Below are 15,239 nucleotides of genomic sequence, written 5' to 3'. Positions count from 1 at the left end.
TTATGCTAAATGCAGATTGCTGCGTCTGACGGAGTTCTTGATTGAATAGGTCTGGGCCAAGGCCCAAGGATGTGCATCTCTCTAACAAGTACTCCGGTGATGCCAGTGCTGCTGGCCCTGGACCCACCTTTCAGGACCACCGTTGTGGACTTTACCTAGACCTCCGACTTTGAGAGGTTGCAAACACAGACACCTTCCAGAACATAGTTGAGACCCAGAGTCCTAGCATGTGTGGTTGAGGGCAGGCATTGAGGCCACAGCACTGCTCAGCTAGGCCCTTTGGGGACCATGCCAGCACCGAGCCGTGTGGTATCTTAGACTAACTGCATCCCCTGAGGGTAGGGGACTAACAGTGGTCCTGGGCAAGTTGGTTAGCCTTGCCATTGGTTTTTGTTTTTTTTTTTTTAAACCATGTGGAAAATGGGATAGTACCTGTCCTTCAGGGCAGCTGAGGAAATTACATAAACCTAGGAACTGATATGTGGATGGTGGTCAAGTTGCAGCTGTCGATGACCAGGATGTTTTCTATTTGTAGGTAATAAATAGTCCAATCATCCCACACTCTTTAATCTTGTTCTTGTCTAAAGCAGTGAAGTGCATTAGAGGCACTACAAGTCTGGTCAGAGTCCTGTCAGCTAGAGCGCTGGGCAAGGTCTGTCTCCTTTCCTTATTGCTCTGTCCAGCATCCCTCTCCATTTCTGTCCCACCTCCACAGTCCCGCCCAGCTGACATGCTCCCTCCCTCATCGGGCATTCCCAGACCTTCACGAACTTGCCTCTCCCATCCTTACCACCTCTTGCCTTGTCTGTGTCCTTGTGCATAACTTTATAATCCGACAACGAGGGCTGCCTCCATGGCTTGCTGCTTAGATTCGAAACCCACCTTCACCACTCTGGGGGCTGGTCGACTTCAGCTACCACCTGTTCCCAGTCTCTCTGTTCCCACCTGGAAAGTGGGGATAACATCGCATTCGTAGGGTGTTGCTGCTTCAGTGGAAGAAGATCTACAACGTGTTCAGCCCAGTCAGCACGCCAATAGGTGGTGGTCGTGGTGGCAGCGGTGTTCCCATTGAAGGCAGGGTTTCTGTCCCTTTGGGCCCTACCTGCGGTGGGTGGGTGACCTGTAGCGGAGACCCTGTGAGTGTGTCCACTTGGAGCCCCGTGGAGGCCTGGCCTGTGTCCCTGTCACAGGCGGCTCTTCCAAAGGAAGTTGTCACGTGCCCGGCAGCACCTGAGGCATCTTCTTGGAAAAGCCCTGGAAGCTGTGTAAGTCATGACAATGCTTTGCCTTGGTGAAAGCTTACCTGCTGCTTTTCTTTTTCCTTCTAAAGACGATGACCACTTCTCACCTGAGGCCGATGCGGCTATGAGCGAGATGACGGGAAACACGGCACTGCTGGCTCAGGTGTGTGCGTGGGGGCGGCCAGGCCGCACGGGGGCTGTGTGAGGAGCTTCCTGCCTGGTGTGGGCACAGCCTCCTGGCCTCTCTTATCCAGGATCTTGGATTCCTGGGAACTGACCTTTGAATTTCTTTCTCCTTTGTGGCTTGGGCCCTGGGCTGAGGAGGGGTGCATGGGGTAGCTTTTAAACATGCTTGCTTTTTTTCTGTTGTTTTTCTAGGTGACAAGTTACAGTCCGACTGGCCTTCCTCTGATTCAGCTATGGAGTGTGGTTGGAAATGAAGTAAGTTCTGTTCTTTTCCTTTAAGTTGCTGGCCGGCAGTCATGGGTTGATTTGGAGATGGTTCTGCTGTTGTCTCCGCTTGAGACCATCAGAAAACTATAGGCCTGTAGCCTGCACCTGTAGCGATGGCGGGAGACGTTTTTGGTCGCCACAGTTGGGGGTGGTGATGCCAGTGTCATCTAGCGGGTGGAGGCCAGGGACTGCTGCTTGGCTTCCTGCCGTGCGCAGACAGGCCCCACGACAAAATGTCAGCGGTCCTTCCTGGATCTTATCCAGACCTTTCTGAACCCTCTGTCCATTGGGTTTTCCATTGCGTTTCTTGGTATTAAAGCTCAGATTTCTTCAGTGTATTGAAAAGCCTGTCGTCCTGCCAACAGAACATTAAGTAAATGCCCCTTGTTGGCCTAGAGGGGTCCTGCCCCCGCCCCCTGTCTCTCTCTCGGACCTGTCGCGTGCAGTGGTTGTCTGGGACTGTGAGAGGGAGAACCCACGCTGGCTTGAGAAATGGCCCCGGGGTGCAGTGGGCAGAGCTCTCAAGGGAACTTTGTTTTCTAGGCGGTGTTGATAAACCGGTCGCTGGTGGAGCGAGGACTTGCTCAGTGGGTAGACAGCTACTACGCAAGCCTCTGACCCCCGCCCCCCACGGCCTCGTCGGAGTCTCTTGCACTGGTGACGCTGGGCTTGGCGCTAAGGCAAAGACTTTACATCAGAATAACAAATGTTATCTTCCCCGGAAAGTTCTCTTTTTTTTGTACTGTAGTCACGTTGACAAGGAGGGAACCATGGGTTCTTTCAAAGCCATAGGATGGTGTTGAACGAGCCAGTCGGCTTAACCTGGTTCCAAGCCTTTACAAACAGAACAAAACGAGACAAAAAGCCGAAGTAGAAAGGGTGGCAGCCGGGCTGTCCTCCACCACCTGCACTCCGCCGTCCCCCCCCCCTCTGCAAGACCGAACCACCGCAGCCACCGGCCGAGGGATGTGCTGCTTGCTTCAGAGGGTTTCTTTTACTTCATTCAGAATCTTTCTTCAGGGAGCAAGACATGAAATCACTAATCAGCATTGATTACTTGTACAGCTGTCGTAAATGAATTTATGATGTTTAACCAGTTTTTATAAACTTCATCTAGGTCTCTCAGAAGGCAGACTTTTTAATGCATATGTAAATACGAAGCAGTCATACCTCTGGCCTTGGTCCCTGGGGGAGGGAAGCTGTTATCTTGCCAAGCCTGGTTGTAATTTGTAACCATTTTCTATTTGTGCAAACTCTGTAAATATATGTTTAAAAAAATGTAATATTTTGTATAAGATACACTGGAGAACAAAGGGAACTCAAGATTTTTCCACACCCACATCATCTGTGAGCAGAAGTTCCTTCTGCGGACTACAGCCACCTGCCTGGGTCAGCTCCTCAGGTGGCTTCCTGGGTGCTGGCTGGACAGGGTGACTGTGTGCTATAGATTGTGATTGGGGCTTTTTTTTTTTTCTTTTTTTTTTTTTCTTCCCTGTACAAATTTGTTAAAAAAAAAAACAAGAAAAAAAAAACATTGAATTACCTTACAGTGGTGTGTTTTGATTCTTTTTTAGACTGGCTTTAGCATTGTGCGATTTAAGAAAGTAACTTAAACTTCTATAAACCTTGAATCGTATACACTGTAGCTTTGAGTCCATTTCTTCTGTGCTGAGAGGGTTGGCGTGGGGAGTGAGGTGGTGATTGTGTGCGGTGGCCTGGAGGGGCCCGTCTAAAGGACACCCAGGGCTTTTAGGACACCGGTTAGCCAGAGATTTCCATCCAGCTTTTTCCTCTCCTTGCCCCACAAGGTGGCAGCCAAGCTTCCTCTGGCTTCCCCTCAGGAGTGTCTCAGATAGCCAGGCCTGACTTTAAAGCACCGGTTTCCAGACATCTTTGGGTGTTCTCAGTAGATCTTTGCAGTTATTTAATGCATTGCAGTGGTAGGAGCCATATCCCCCTACGTGGGGAGAGCTTTGATCTACCAGCCCCTCCTCTTAGGGCAAAGGCAGGCCCAGGCCAGGCCTGTGGCTCGGGGCTTTCCCGCCCTTCAGGGGTCTCTGGAGAGCTGAGGCTGCCCAGAGCTCTTTCACACTGAAGTGATCCTCCCAGGGAGAGGCTGCGGCCCCTCTCCCCGGCCGGGGGTAGTGAGTGGTTGGCGGCCTGCGCCCCTCCTCTGAGGATCAGCTCCTGGGACCCCACCTCAAGGCAGGGAAGTAAATGAAGTAAAATCATGGCAGTGTCCCCCGCTGGTACCGAGCTTGGCCCAAGGCCAGCTGTCATGCGGTCTCTGCTGCCGCTAGTCCAAAGTCCCAGCAGTAGTTGGCTGTGACGTGGGCCAACTTGGGTCACGCCCAGTCTCCCTTTCTCTGTGCAGTTCTTCATTCCTGGAACAGAAACTGGTGTGGAGGAGCCTTCAAGCTAGTTTGGGGACAGTCCCAAAGCCTGGTGTGCAGATGTGGCCTTCAGCTTTGACTGGAGGGAACCACACGGTTGTGGTGCCTGGAGGTGGGCAGAGGGTGGTGGACGAACAGAGACCAAAGCCAGGGTGGTCCAGACAAGACGGGGGCTCCCGGGGGGACGGGTTGGGGTGACGAGTGATGTGGCAGGATCCCGTGAACAAGGCCTCCAGGACGGGGGTGGGGGGAGGTGGGGCAATGGGGATGAGGGGGTGGGCTGCTCAGGTCTTAACAGCCTTAACCTTCAGGAATGGGTCCGTTTAAGGAAGTTTTGGTTTATTGGGAGGAAAAGTGCGTTTGGAAGGTGGGGAAGGGTATGTACTCTTCGAATAGACCCTTCTCAGATTCGAGTTCTGAGAAAGGTGACTTTGGCCATTTTGCTGGTAATCTTGTTGCTCTTACAGAGGAGAGGATTTAAGGAGGCCCTCACTCCCTCATTCTGGGCATCGGCCCTCCGGACCAGAGTATTTTAGACCCATTCTTGGTCTTTAGACCCGTTTTTGTGTAAAGATTCATTTTTGAGAGAGTGAGTGCAAGCGGGGAAGGGGCAGAGAGAGAGGGAGACAGATAATCCAAAGCGGGCTCTGCACTGACAGCGAGCCTGATGCGGGACTCGAACTCAAAAACCGTGAGATCATGACCTGAGCCGAAGTCAGACGCTCAGCTGACTGAGCCACCCAGGGGCCCCTAGACATGTTCTTTGAGTTAACCGAGCCATCCAGGGGACAGCTTAAGTAGGAGTTTGAAAGCTCATGGTGCTGGAGGGAGACTGGATAGCCCGCCATGGGGTGTGGGGAGGGAGGCTAGTTGTCACGAGGGGTGTTTATTCCAGCTGCTGGCCCTCTGGCCCTCGGGGCCCTGCTAGGTGTGGCTGGTCCCAGTGGGGGTCAGTATGGGTTCTGGGGTTACCGCTACACCTTGTGCGCCCTCCTTAGCTGCCTGCTTAGCTGCCACAGGAGTGATGGAGAGCTTACTGGCTCAGACGTCGTGCTGTTCAGCAGGGAATACTTGGTCCTCATGACACCCCAGTGAGGTGGGGACGGAGCCCGGACATAGATGGTGACTTGAGAAAGTGGTTTGCAGTGGGAGACTCAAAGCCAGGCTGTTGCCCCAAGCCACAGCTCCTCCGAAGCAACGCGAGGGTGGCTCGCGCTTTGTTCCACATCCCCACCTAAAGGCTGCACTTGCTACATCTTTGGCCTGCAGAAGAGTTTTGCAAGTTAGCATGGGAAAACACCACGACAGGAGGTGTTCAATCATTTGGCTTATATGAGAAATTAAAATTTAAGAAACATAAATAAAGTCAGGAATTACATGCCGTATCTAGGCCGGAATGAACATTTTGAATCTTTGATGACCCAAGAAGGAAAGAACTCTGGAAAAGGTCATATATGGACCGAGAATAGGAAATTTGGATTGTTTGTAGACCAGCAGTGTCCGAAAGAAATACGGGAGCCACACGTGTAATTTAAAGTTTTCCAGGAGCTCGATAAAAGGGGTGGGGGGGGTGGGGGGGGGGAATAACCAGGTGAAATTAATTTTAAGTTTGTTTAACCCCACATTTCAACATGTAATGCACATTAGAAATATCATTGCGATTTTACAGTATTTTCATACTAAATGTTTGGAATCCCGTGTGTATATTTTACACTTCTGGCCTGTCTTTTCGGACTAACCACAACTCAGGTGCTCCGTAGCCACAGGAGGCTGCAGCGTCAGGTCCTGGACCATCCCATCGATCACCATCACGCCACTATTAACAGCCTTATGTTCGTCCTTTGCAAAACGTTCTAGGTTCTTTTGCACATTTATTGTTCCAGATGAACTTCAGAATGATTTTTTTGGGGAGGCAATCATGGCGCACGTTTTACTGACATTTGGGAAAAAAATGCATGTTGCCGGTTTGTTACGAAGTTTTATGTGATAATATATTAAATCAAGCTTGTAAATTATTCGTATCTGTTGTTTTTGTTACCCTCTCCTTCCAACGTTTTGTTTTGTTTTGTTTTGTTTTTTTCGTCTGTACTTTCCATTTCCAAGAAAAAAAAAAGCACATTAAAGGCTTCTGGGATTGTCACGTTTTCCTGTTTTTCTTAACTGGAAACTTGTAAAAGGAGCTGTTACGTTACTTAGTTTGAGAAAGCTCATGGGTGGTATTTTCTCATCAGTGTAAAATATCTTTGGTATTTGTTCTGTTTGGTGCTTTCTGTTTTAAATTTTGTATATTTTTCTGTCATTTAAGCAGGTGGGTGGATGGCTTGTAAACAGCACACTGCTGGAATTTTTTTTTTTTTTAGCAAAATCTACGAAGTCACTAGGTGAATCTGACTTCTTCATTGTGGTCACTGTTGCATTATGACTTGCCATTTCGTTCATTTTTCTGTTATGTTTTCTAACTTTTATTTATATATGTTTTTGCTTTCCTCCCTTGCTTGACTCGAATTTTTCCATGTAGTAAAATTAGCATTTAACACCTTGTTCCTATGTTATCAGCAGATAGGAGTAATTCACCAGTAACATTGAATTTATATTTCTCTGACTCTCACACGGTTAAGGCCTCCTTTCTCCTCAGACAAGAAGAAACTCAGCAGAGAGATTTCTGCCCTTCTTCCTACAATTGTGCGTGTACACCCTTTCCCTGCCTCCTGGGTTTTGTTAGAATCCTCTAGAACCCAGGTCAGAATTTCACGTAGGCCTCTGTCTCAAGAGTTTTAAATAGTGACCTTAAAGTTCAGTCACGTTAGCAGGAAACATGTTGGCCCAACTTTGTTTCACTAGCTTTACTATTCATTCTTATGCACCTGTTCCTGAGTTCTTGATTTTGATTCACTTTTGTCTGCAGTAGTACTTTGACTTTTTTTGTTTTGCTTTATTTTCAGAACACCTTGTATATCTGAACATTTCTATCTTTTTGTCCTGACAACACCGGCCGTTGTTAGACTGAGCATCCCTGTTGGAGTGAATGTCTTCTTGCCAAAAATTCCACCCTCCATCCCTGGAGTAGGATTGTATGTCCTAGTGCTCCTGAGCTTGGGCGTGGTCAGGGAGAGGTGGGTCGAGGCAGTGTGTGTCCCAAGGCAGACTCACGTTTTCTCTCCCTCTGGCCTAGTCCATGTCCTTGGGTCCCGGCGTGAAGATGTGTAGAACAGACTTGCAGCCGACCTTCCAGTGCATGTTGGTGTGTGAAGCAAGTCTGGCATAAGTCACAGGTCAAGGTTGTATGTTATCTTCAGTCTGTTCCAGCCTGTCCTGATTGATGGTCCCTCGTTCTGGGTCCCTGACCTATCCTCTAAGGACTCAGAGCTCTGGCCCTGGGACTGGGGGCAAGCTCCTTGCCCTCTCTGCCCCCAAACCCCCCATCTGTGAAAAGAGGGGGTAAGTTAGATGAACACAGAGGCACTTGCCAGCTTTGCCTTTAGACTGATCTCTGTAAATAAGAGCCTTCCTGAAGATTCCTGTTAATGAGGCTGGCTTACTTTGCATTTTTACAAAGCAAATCACCTAGGCGAGATCTTGGCTGTTGGTTGCTAGAAATAGGCCCAGGTGACATCTGGTGGGACAGACGCCATTTGAGAAGCCCTGGAAGGCACCGGAAGGCACCGGAAGGCAGACACCCCCTACCTCGGCCCAGGATGGATTTCTTGCCTTTTTCCAGCTTCCTTGGCTTCGTGACAGGCAGGAGCTCTGTCTGCTCTCACTGATCCCTCTGTCTCCACGGAGTGTCTGCTGTATGCCCTGCATCCTGCTAGGGGCCTCTATTGAGTGCCTGCTGTATGCTGAGCATCCTGCTAGGGATCTCCATGGAGTGTCTGCTGTATACCCAGTATCCTGCTAGGGGCCTCCATTGAGTGCCTGCTGTATGCTGAGCATCCTGCTAGGGGTCTCCATGGAGTGTCTGCTGTATACCCTGTATCCTGCTAGGGGCCTCCATTGAGTGCCTGCTGTATGCCGAGCTTCCTGCTAGGGGCCACAAGGGTGAGTCCCACACTGACCCGTTAGGAAGCGTCTCTGTGGGAAGGTAGGCTCAGCGACCTCTACACAGACGGTGCTTTCTTGTGGAGGTGCCTTCCCTCACCTCCTTTTGGGACCCTGGCAGCCTCCGGGGAGGTGGGAAATGGGCTTAAAATCAGAGCCAGGACTGGGACCTGGACCTTCCAGACTCTGCTCGTACCTGCATGCGATGCCTCTGCTTGTCTTCCTGGTGAAAGGAATGATGAGTGAGGCTGCCATTCCGTGTTTCTGGGAGGGCTCCTTGCAGGAGGTGGCATAGCGAGGCCATCCTCCCGCTGAGACAGGCTGTCCTGTAGGTCTGGCTCATGGACTCTTGGAGAAAGACGTGGTAAAAGAGAAAGCGCGTCTACACAGGAGGCTGTCTGCAAATATGTCATGCGTAGAAGTCCTATCTTCTTGTGTTTTCATTTTTTTCTAAATAGGTGAGACACACAATACACGATTCCAGAGATTTCTAAGGATAACCAGTGAAAGGATGTCTTCTTGCCGTGTTCCCCAGGCACCCGTGTTTCCTCTCCAGGGGAGATGATTCTTAATTTCTCATGTTTTCTACCAGCGGGTCCATCCCTCACACACACGAATGGTAGCATAGTGTCAGCTTCAGGTCACAGACCAGACCTGTGTTTATAAGTGCAGTTTTATTGGCACCTGCCACAAGCATTTGCTTACATATTGTCTATTGTGCAACAGCCACGAACTTGAGTACCTGCGTGGAGACTGTGTGCCCTATGAGGTCAAAAATGCCTAGTCCTTCACAGAAAGAGTTTGCCAACCTCCCCACTGCAAACACTCCTCCCCCATTTACTCAAATGCAGCCTTAGTCTTTTCCAAACCATGAATTCTTTAGACTTGGAGAATTACAGAATCTTCAGATCCCTGAGGTTCTGTTTGGCAGCTCTGTGTCTTGTAGACTCTCTCCTGGTAGAAAGAAGCACTGTTCCCCGTAGGGTGATCCAGCACAGGACCCAGGATAGATCAGGAAGACCCTGCCTGGGTAGCGACGTGCGGTCCACAGTCCCTGAGTGTGGCAGCCCCTGGGAGGTCCTGGGAGCAGAGCCTCAAGCCCCACCCTACTGAACCCACGTCTTCCTTGTAGTAAGACTCCCGGGTGGCTTCTGTGCCCACGCGGGTTTGAGAAGCACTGGTCCAGGGCATACCCAGGGCATTACCCAGCCCTGGCTCCGTATTGGAATCGCTTCTAAAACTGCCAGTGCCCGGGACCCCATTCTCAGAGGTGCAGATTTAATTGGTTTGGACCGCAGCCTGGGCCCTGAGATACGGTTTGTTTTTTTAAATTACTACTTTGGGAGTATGACACATACATTAAAGTACATAAAGTGCACAGTTCTCGAGCGCAGAACATGATGTGTTCTTATGTAGACACACCTGGGTAACTGTAGTCAGGTGAAGATAGGGGAACATTTCCAGGATTCTAGGAGGTTCCCTCATGCCCTTTTCTGGCCAGTGACCTCTCCCCGGGTAACCATTATTCTTTGACCACCGTAAGATTGGTTTTGTCTGTTCTGGAACTTAGTATGAATCTTGCATCATGCTTCCACTCGCTGTGAGTCCTGAGAGGGTGTCTCTTCTCCTGCATGAATATACCACGACTTTTTTTACCCATTCTTTGATTAGTGTTCATGTAGGTTCCCTTTGGGACTGTAATGAACAAAGCTGCTGTGATTCATTCTTAGGGTTTTGATGGACGTATATATTCATTTCTCTTGGGCCTGACCAGCAGCGGGGTGAGGGTCGGAATATGTTTAGCTTCAGTCAGTAGTCATTTGCACATTGAGATTTTCAAAAGCTCACCAGGGGCTGACCGGCTCATCAGTAGAGATGTGACTCTTCATCTCAGGGTCGTGAGTTCGAGCCCCGTGTTGGGTGTAGAGATTACTTAAATAAGCAATTAAAGGGGCGCCTGGGTGGCTTGGTCGGTTAAGCGTCCGACTTCGGCTCAGGTCATGATCTCACGGCCCCTGAGTTCAAGCCCCGCATCGGGCTCTCTGTGCTGACTGCTCAGAGCCTGCAGCCTGTTTCAGATTCTGTGTCTCTCTCTCTGCCCCTCCCCTGTTCATGCTTTCTCTCTGTCTCAAAAATAAATAAACATTGAAAAAAAATTAAAAATAAATAAAAATAAACAATTAAAAAAAATAAAATCTTTAAAAAACAAAAAAACAAAAAACCTCACCAGGCGACTCCAGTATGCTGCTGGGGCTGAGAATCCTGCTCCAGAGGGATAGCTCTGAGCTCTTACTGCGGAGCTGCCCTTCCAAGTGCTTCCTGTTGCTTTTCCCAGTGGCCTTGCTGGAAATCCCTAATCTGTTTCTGTTGCTTGAGCCCTATGTAACCAGATGTGTGGTTCCAGGCCAATCTCACCCCACCCCAGAATCCGCTTCATTCCTGTCGATCGGATTCCAGCCTCACCCTAGGGTCTCTCCCCAGACCCCTCATCTCACTCCTCCTTCTGCACCCTCTGGGCCCGTGGCCGTGGTGGTGGTAGTGGGCGATCCCCAGCATCCCCTCTGATCTCAAGAGCACTAACAGAGGGTTGGCATGGGACAACTGGCATGGAAGCACTTAGCAAGGGCCTGGTGGAAAGTGTTCAAGTCGCTGATGCCTGAATGCAGAAAATAGAATGTCTCTGCTCACAGTTTCCTTGCGTCCAGAGCTGTGCTGTCCAACATGGTAGCCACGGCCACATGTGGCTCTTGAGCACTTGAAGCACGGAGATATGTTGTAAACGTTAGCTATACGCTCTGTGAGAAAAAGCATGATTAGAGGAAAAGAACGAAATATTGTGGTTACAGTGGGTTAAATAAGATATGATCGGTCACACATGTTTCTGCTTAAAAAAATTTTTTTAACGTTTATTTTTGAGAGAGAGGGAGGCAGAGTGTGAGCAGGGGAGGGACAGAGAGAGGGAGACACAGAATCCGAAGCAGGCTCCACGCTCTGAGCTGTCAGCACAGAGCCCGACGGGGGGCTCGAACTCACCAGCCGTAATATCATGACCTGAGCTGAAGTCAGCCACTTAACCCACTGAGCCACCCAGGCACCCCAGTGTTTCTGCTTTATAAAGGGTGGCTGGTGGGCATGTGCACATCACTTGTACCTCCTGTCGTTTGTGGGAACAGCACTAGGTGGAGGAATGCTGTTAGAGGAAGTCACACTCTTTCAGATAATGTTTCTCAAGTTGGGGCTCAGGCTATTTGCTTCAGAGTTCACCTGGAGTGCTTGTTAAAAACGCATATTGCAGGGCGCCTGGGTAGCTCAGTCGGTTAAGCGTCTGACTTCAGCTCAGGTCATGATCTCACAGTTCATGGGTTCAAACTCTGCATTGGGCTCTGTCGGGTCAGAGCCTGGAGCCTGCTTTAGATTGTGTCTCCCTCTCTCTCTGCCCCTCCCCCACTCTCGCTCGCTCTGTCTCTCAAAAATAAACATTAAAAAATTTTCTAAAAAAAATTTTTTTTAAGTTTATTTATTTTAAGAGAGAGCAGGGGGAGGGGCAGAGAGAGGGAGAGAGAAAAAAAATCCCAAGTAGGCTCTGTGCTGTCAGCACGAAGTCCAACGCAGGGCCTGCCTGAACTCAGGAAGCATGAGATCATGACCTGAGCCGAAATCGAGAGTCGGACGCTTAACCGACTGAGCCGCGGACGCCCCTGAATTTCCTCTTAAAGGTATGCTGTTTTGCTTCAAATTGGGAAGAGCTGAAACTCTAATTTCCTACCTTCTTGACTTGGCCGCCAGGAGTGTTCAGGACCAAGTTTTGGGTTAAATTAGAGTTGAAGTGTTGTGTGACGTCAGTGGCTGTTGTGTCGTCTGCCACTGTGTTTAGAACTGTCATGCTTTGGTTAGCAGTATTTGGAGGACACCCACCAAGGTCTGTTTGCACCATGATGTTTCTGGTCTCAAAAGACTCCAGCCTCAGTGCTGCTCTGTGTTTGTTCAGAGGATGAAAAGAGATAATTTCATTTCAATAAAAAAAAAGCTTACCAAAAATGTAGAGATAACACTCTACTCGAGCCGTGAAGCCGGGGGTGTGTGGGGAGGGGCGAATTTCGAGGTCTCCCAATGTGCCCTGCGCAGATTGCTGCCGCTGTGGCCTTGGACCACTAGATGGCGCCACAGCACAAGTTTCTGGAAGGGTGCCTTCCACCGGTTGCCTTAGAACAGCGGTTATCTCACTCTGAGAACTTACCAGAAATGCAAATTCTCGGGCCCTACCCCAGACCCACTGAATCAGAAACTGTTTTTTTTTTTAATGTTTATTTGGTTTTGAGAGAGAGACAGACTGCAAGTGTGGGAGGAGAAGAAAGAGAGAGGGAGATGCAGAATCCGAAGCAGGCTCCAGGTTCTGAGCTGTGCACACAGAGCCCAACGCGGGGCTCAAACTTACAAACTGCGAGATCGTGACCTGAGCCAAAGTCAGACGCTCAACTGACTGAGCCACCCACGTGCCCCCAGAAACTGTGTGAAAACATGCCATCCAGGTGGTTCTGATTGCAAACTTAGGTTTGAAATCACTGTCCTAGAATCGACCTTGGGGTAGCTTGGGTAGATGCAAGTAGGAGGTGGGATTGGGGGCTTACGGAGAGGGGCTGGCAATGAAATTGGGGAGGGGGGTTGCAGCAAGAGGGGGAGAGTGAAGGCAACCGACACAGAAACAACTCCAAATAGTCCAAATTCCGACAGGGCTTGTGCAAATTAGGGAGCAGTTAGGGGACAAGAGACTGGGTGGCAAATTTGTATTTCTTCTTAGGTACGACACGTCAAATGGTGTCAGGTGGATGGAGGATATGGAAGTCATTGGGTAGCCCCCACTCTAGATGGAAGGCCGGGACCAAGAGCAGAAACCCAAAGCCCAGCCTATGTTGCCACTATGGCTCTTTACCTCTCCCATTCTGAAATTTCACCAAAGCACCACTGTGCTAATGGACTAAAGCCTTGCAACCCTCCCAAGACAATCCAAGAAATTGGACGCTCAGAAATCAAAAAGAAGCTTGAGACTTTGTGGAAAAAAATCACCAGTGAATTAAAATCTTATTTCTATCTTTTCAATCCTATCTGTATCCTAAGGGGAGTTAAGTGCCAGAATGAATTTATATCTTTTCTTTTTCTTTTTCTTTTCTTCTTTTGGACACAGACAAAAATTTCTTTTGCAGGTGGCTACTGAGCCTTCAAAGGGGCAATGCATCATGCAAATAATTTTTTTCAGCTATGACGTGTGCAGTTTAGTTTGATTTATTTTTGATGTCAGAAACAAAATGGAAAGTTAGCACTTTAAAAATGAGCGTGGCTGGCTGAATAAATAAATAATATGCTCTTGGCCAGAACCTGCCAGTGCCTCCTTAATTGTCCATTGATTCTTTAATTCTCTGCACTTTAACATCTACGGAAATTAAGAGGCCACAGAGCATGGAGATGTCTTTTGTTAAACAAATTAAGGAAGCTGGGTTTCAGAAGGTGTAGTCCTTCCTCGGCTTTGACCCCGCCTTTAAAGGCAGGAGGACGAAAGCCAGGTGCCCTCCGGTGGTTTCTTCTGGAGCATGGAGGGACCATCACCTTGGTGTTCCAGCCATGAATATTTATGGCATGCATACGGACCTGAGGACATACAGAACACGGTGCAACTCGGCAACAGGGACATTGTGTGTCCCTCCTGTGGTTTTCGGGGGCGTCCGGAGGTGGCCTGGCACGGTCACCCACTGGAAGGTGCTGGGGTCCATGTTCACATCCTGACATCCTGGTGGATGAACCTGGGTAGACCCGGTCAGAGGGCCTGGTGGCGGGGGGGGGGGGGGGGGGGGGGGGGGGCTCTTCCATTTCTCTCAGGGAAAGAAACACTCCTGGGAGGTTTCTTTAGCCCCATTTCTGGGCTGGATGGGGGCACCTGCCAATCTCAGCATCCTCAAGGCAGACTCCTGATGCCATCTAGAAAGACTTCCGGAGCCCTGTGGGTCTGCAGAGAGTATGTCTCACTGCCGCCCTTGGCCTTCAGCTCCTGTCGTTCCAAGCTGTGGAAGGTTCTACCCGTCTTCCCTCTGAGCCTCTGCAAGGGCTGTGTCCCCTGCTGGGTCTCTCCTTCTCCTCCTAACACACTGAGGCTTCCTCCTCCAGGAAGCCTCTCCCAGCCCTCGCCCCCAGCCTCCCACTTGTGGGACGCAGGCCCCCTCGTCCCCAGAGCACCCCCCTCTCCTGCTGCGAGTCCCTTGAGAGCAGGGCATGTATCTTTTATTTCTGTAACTGTGGCGTGTGAAACAGGAACCAGAACATCAGAGGCCCTCAAAAATGTTTGGTTGAATGAGTAAGTGATTGAGTGCGTTTGCCCTCAGGCAGATACCGCAGGAACTCAGTTAACAGGATGAAATGCCCAGAAAGGAATTCCGTGACTCTTGCCTTGTCTTGGGTTCTAGCCGCTCACGCCTCTGTCAGGAGCCCTTCCTTACGTCCCCTCTCTGCCAGGTGGAGTTGCGTGCAGGTGGAGGAGGAGGAGGCTGAACGAGAAAACGCGTGCTGGTCCCTCTTGCCAGTGGCGGGGAGGTCCGGGACAGGTGGCGCCAGTCCTGCCTCTGTGGATCCAGGCTAGGCCCGGCGGTTCCCTCGTGAGGTCATATGGCAAAAAAGACACACCCTGCTGGGTTTTAGGCCCTGGACCTGTGACCACAGGTCTGTGCCACTAAGACCGAAACCTCCCAGCTTCAAACGCAATCTACATGTATGGACACCTGTGGGTTGGCAGACCCACTAAGAGCTGTGTGATCTCAGGGAAGTTACTTAACCTCTCTGGGCCTCAGTTTGTTCACCTGTAAACCAGGGTCACCTCAAACAGTGTGGATTTCCTGGCATCTAGGATGCACTTGATAAATATTTTATTATTTGTGCCCTTCGGCTTGCCGCGTGGGGTAGGCATGAGGGTAAGATCTAGAGAAGTCTCTCAGGGGGGTCATCTTTGCTTCTGCGGGTTCTTGCAAGATGGGGGTCTACCTCCTCTTTCTGGGTCCAGGAGGCCCCTCATTTCCTCCACAATGAAGACCCCACTACCCACCTCCTCTCTGCTCATCGCTTGGAACCATCA

General features: G+C 50.0%; 1 protein-coding gene across 9 annotated transcripts in view; it reads left to right on the top strand.

Annotated features, from left to right (window-relative positions):
- The window catches only part of AKAP1 (A-kinase anchoring protein 1), a 53,784-nt gene that overhangs the window by 31,867 nt on the left and 6,678 nt on the right, over positions 1 to 15,239 (top strand). For 7 of the 9 annotated variants that reach the window (XM_047832714.1, XM_047832715.1, XM_047832712.1 and 4 more), the window contains 3 exons: positions 1,331 to 1,404; positions 1,620 to 1,682; positions 2,238 to 3,241. In XM_047832714.1, the coding sequence (XP_047688670.1) occupies positions 1,331 to 1,404; positions 1,620 to 1,682; positions 2,238 to 2,312 (212 nt within the window). In that variant the 3' untranslated portion in view covers positions 2,313 to 3,241. Of the gene's footprint in view, positions 1 to 1,330; positions 1,405 to 1,619; positions 1,683 to 2,237; positions 3,242 to 15,239 lie in introns of those variants that run through there. The other 2 variants (XM_047832716.1, XR_007146846.1) reach the window with 2 other exon arrangements.

This window comes from Prionailurus viverrinus, chromosome E1 (assembly GCF_022837055.1).
Source record: "Prionailurus viverrinus isolate Anna chromosome E1, UM_Priviv_1.0, whole genome shotgun sequence".
NCBI classification, from domain to species: domain Eukaryota; kingdom Metazoa; phylum Chordata; class Mammalia; order Carnivora; family Felidae; genus Prionailurus; species Prionailurus viverrinus.
Note: the sequence above shows the minus strand (reverse complement) of the source record. Positions and strands in the feature narration are given on the sequence as shown.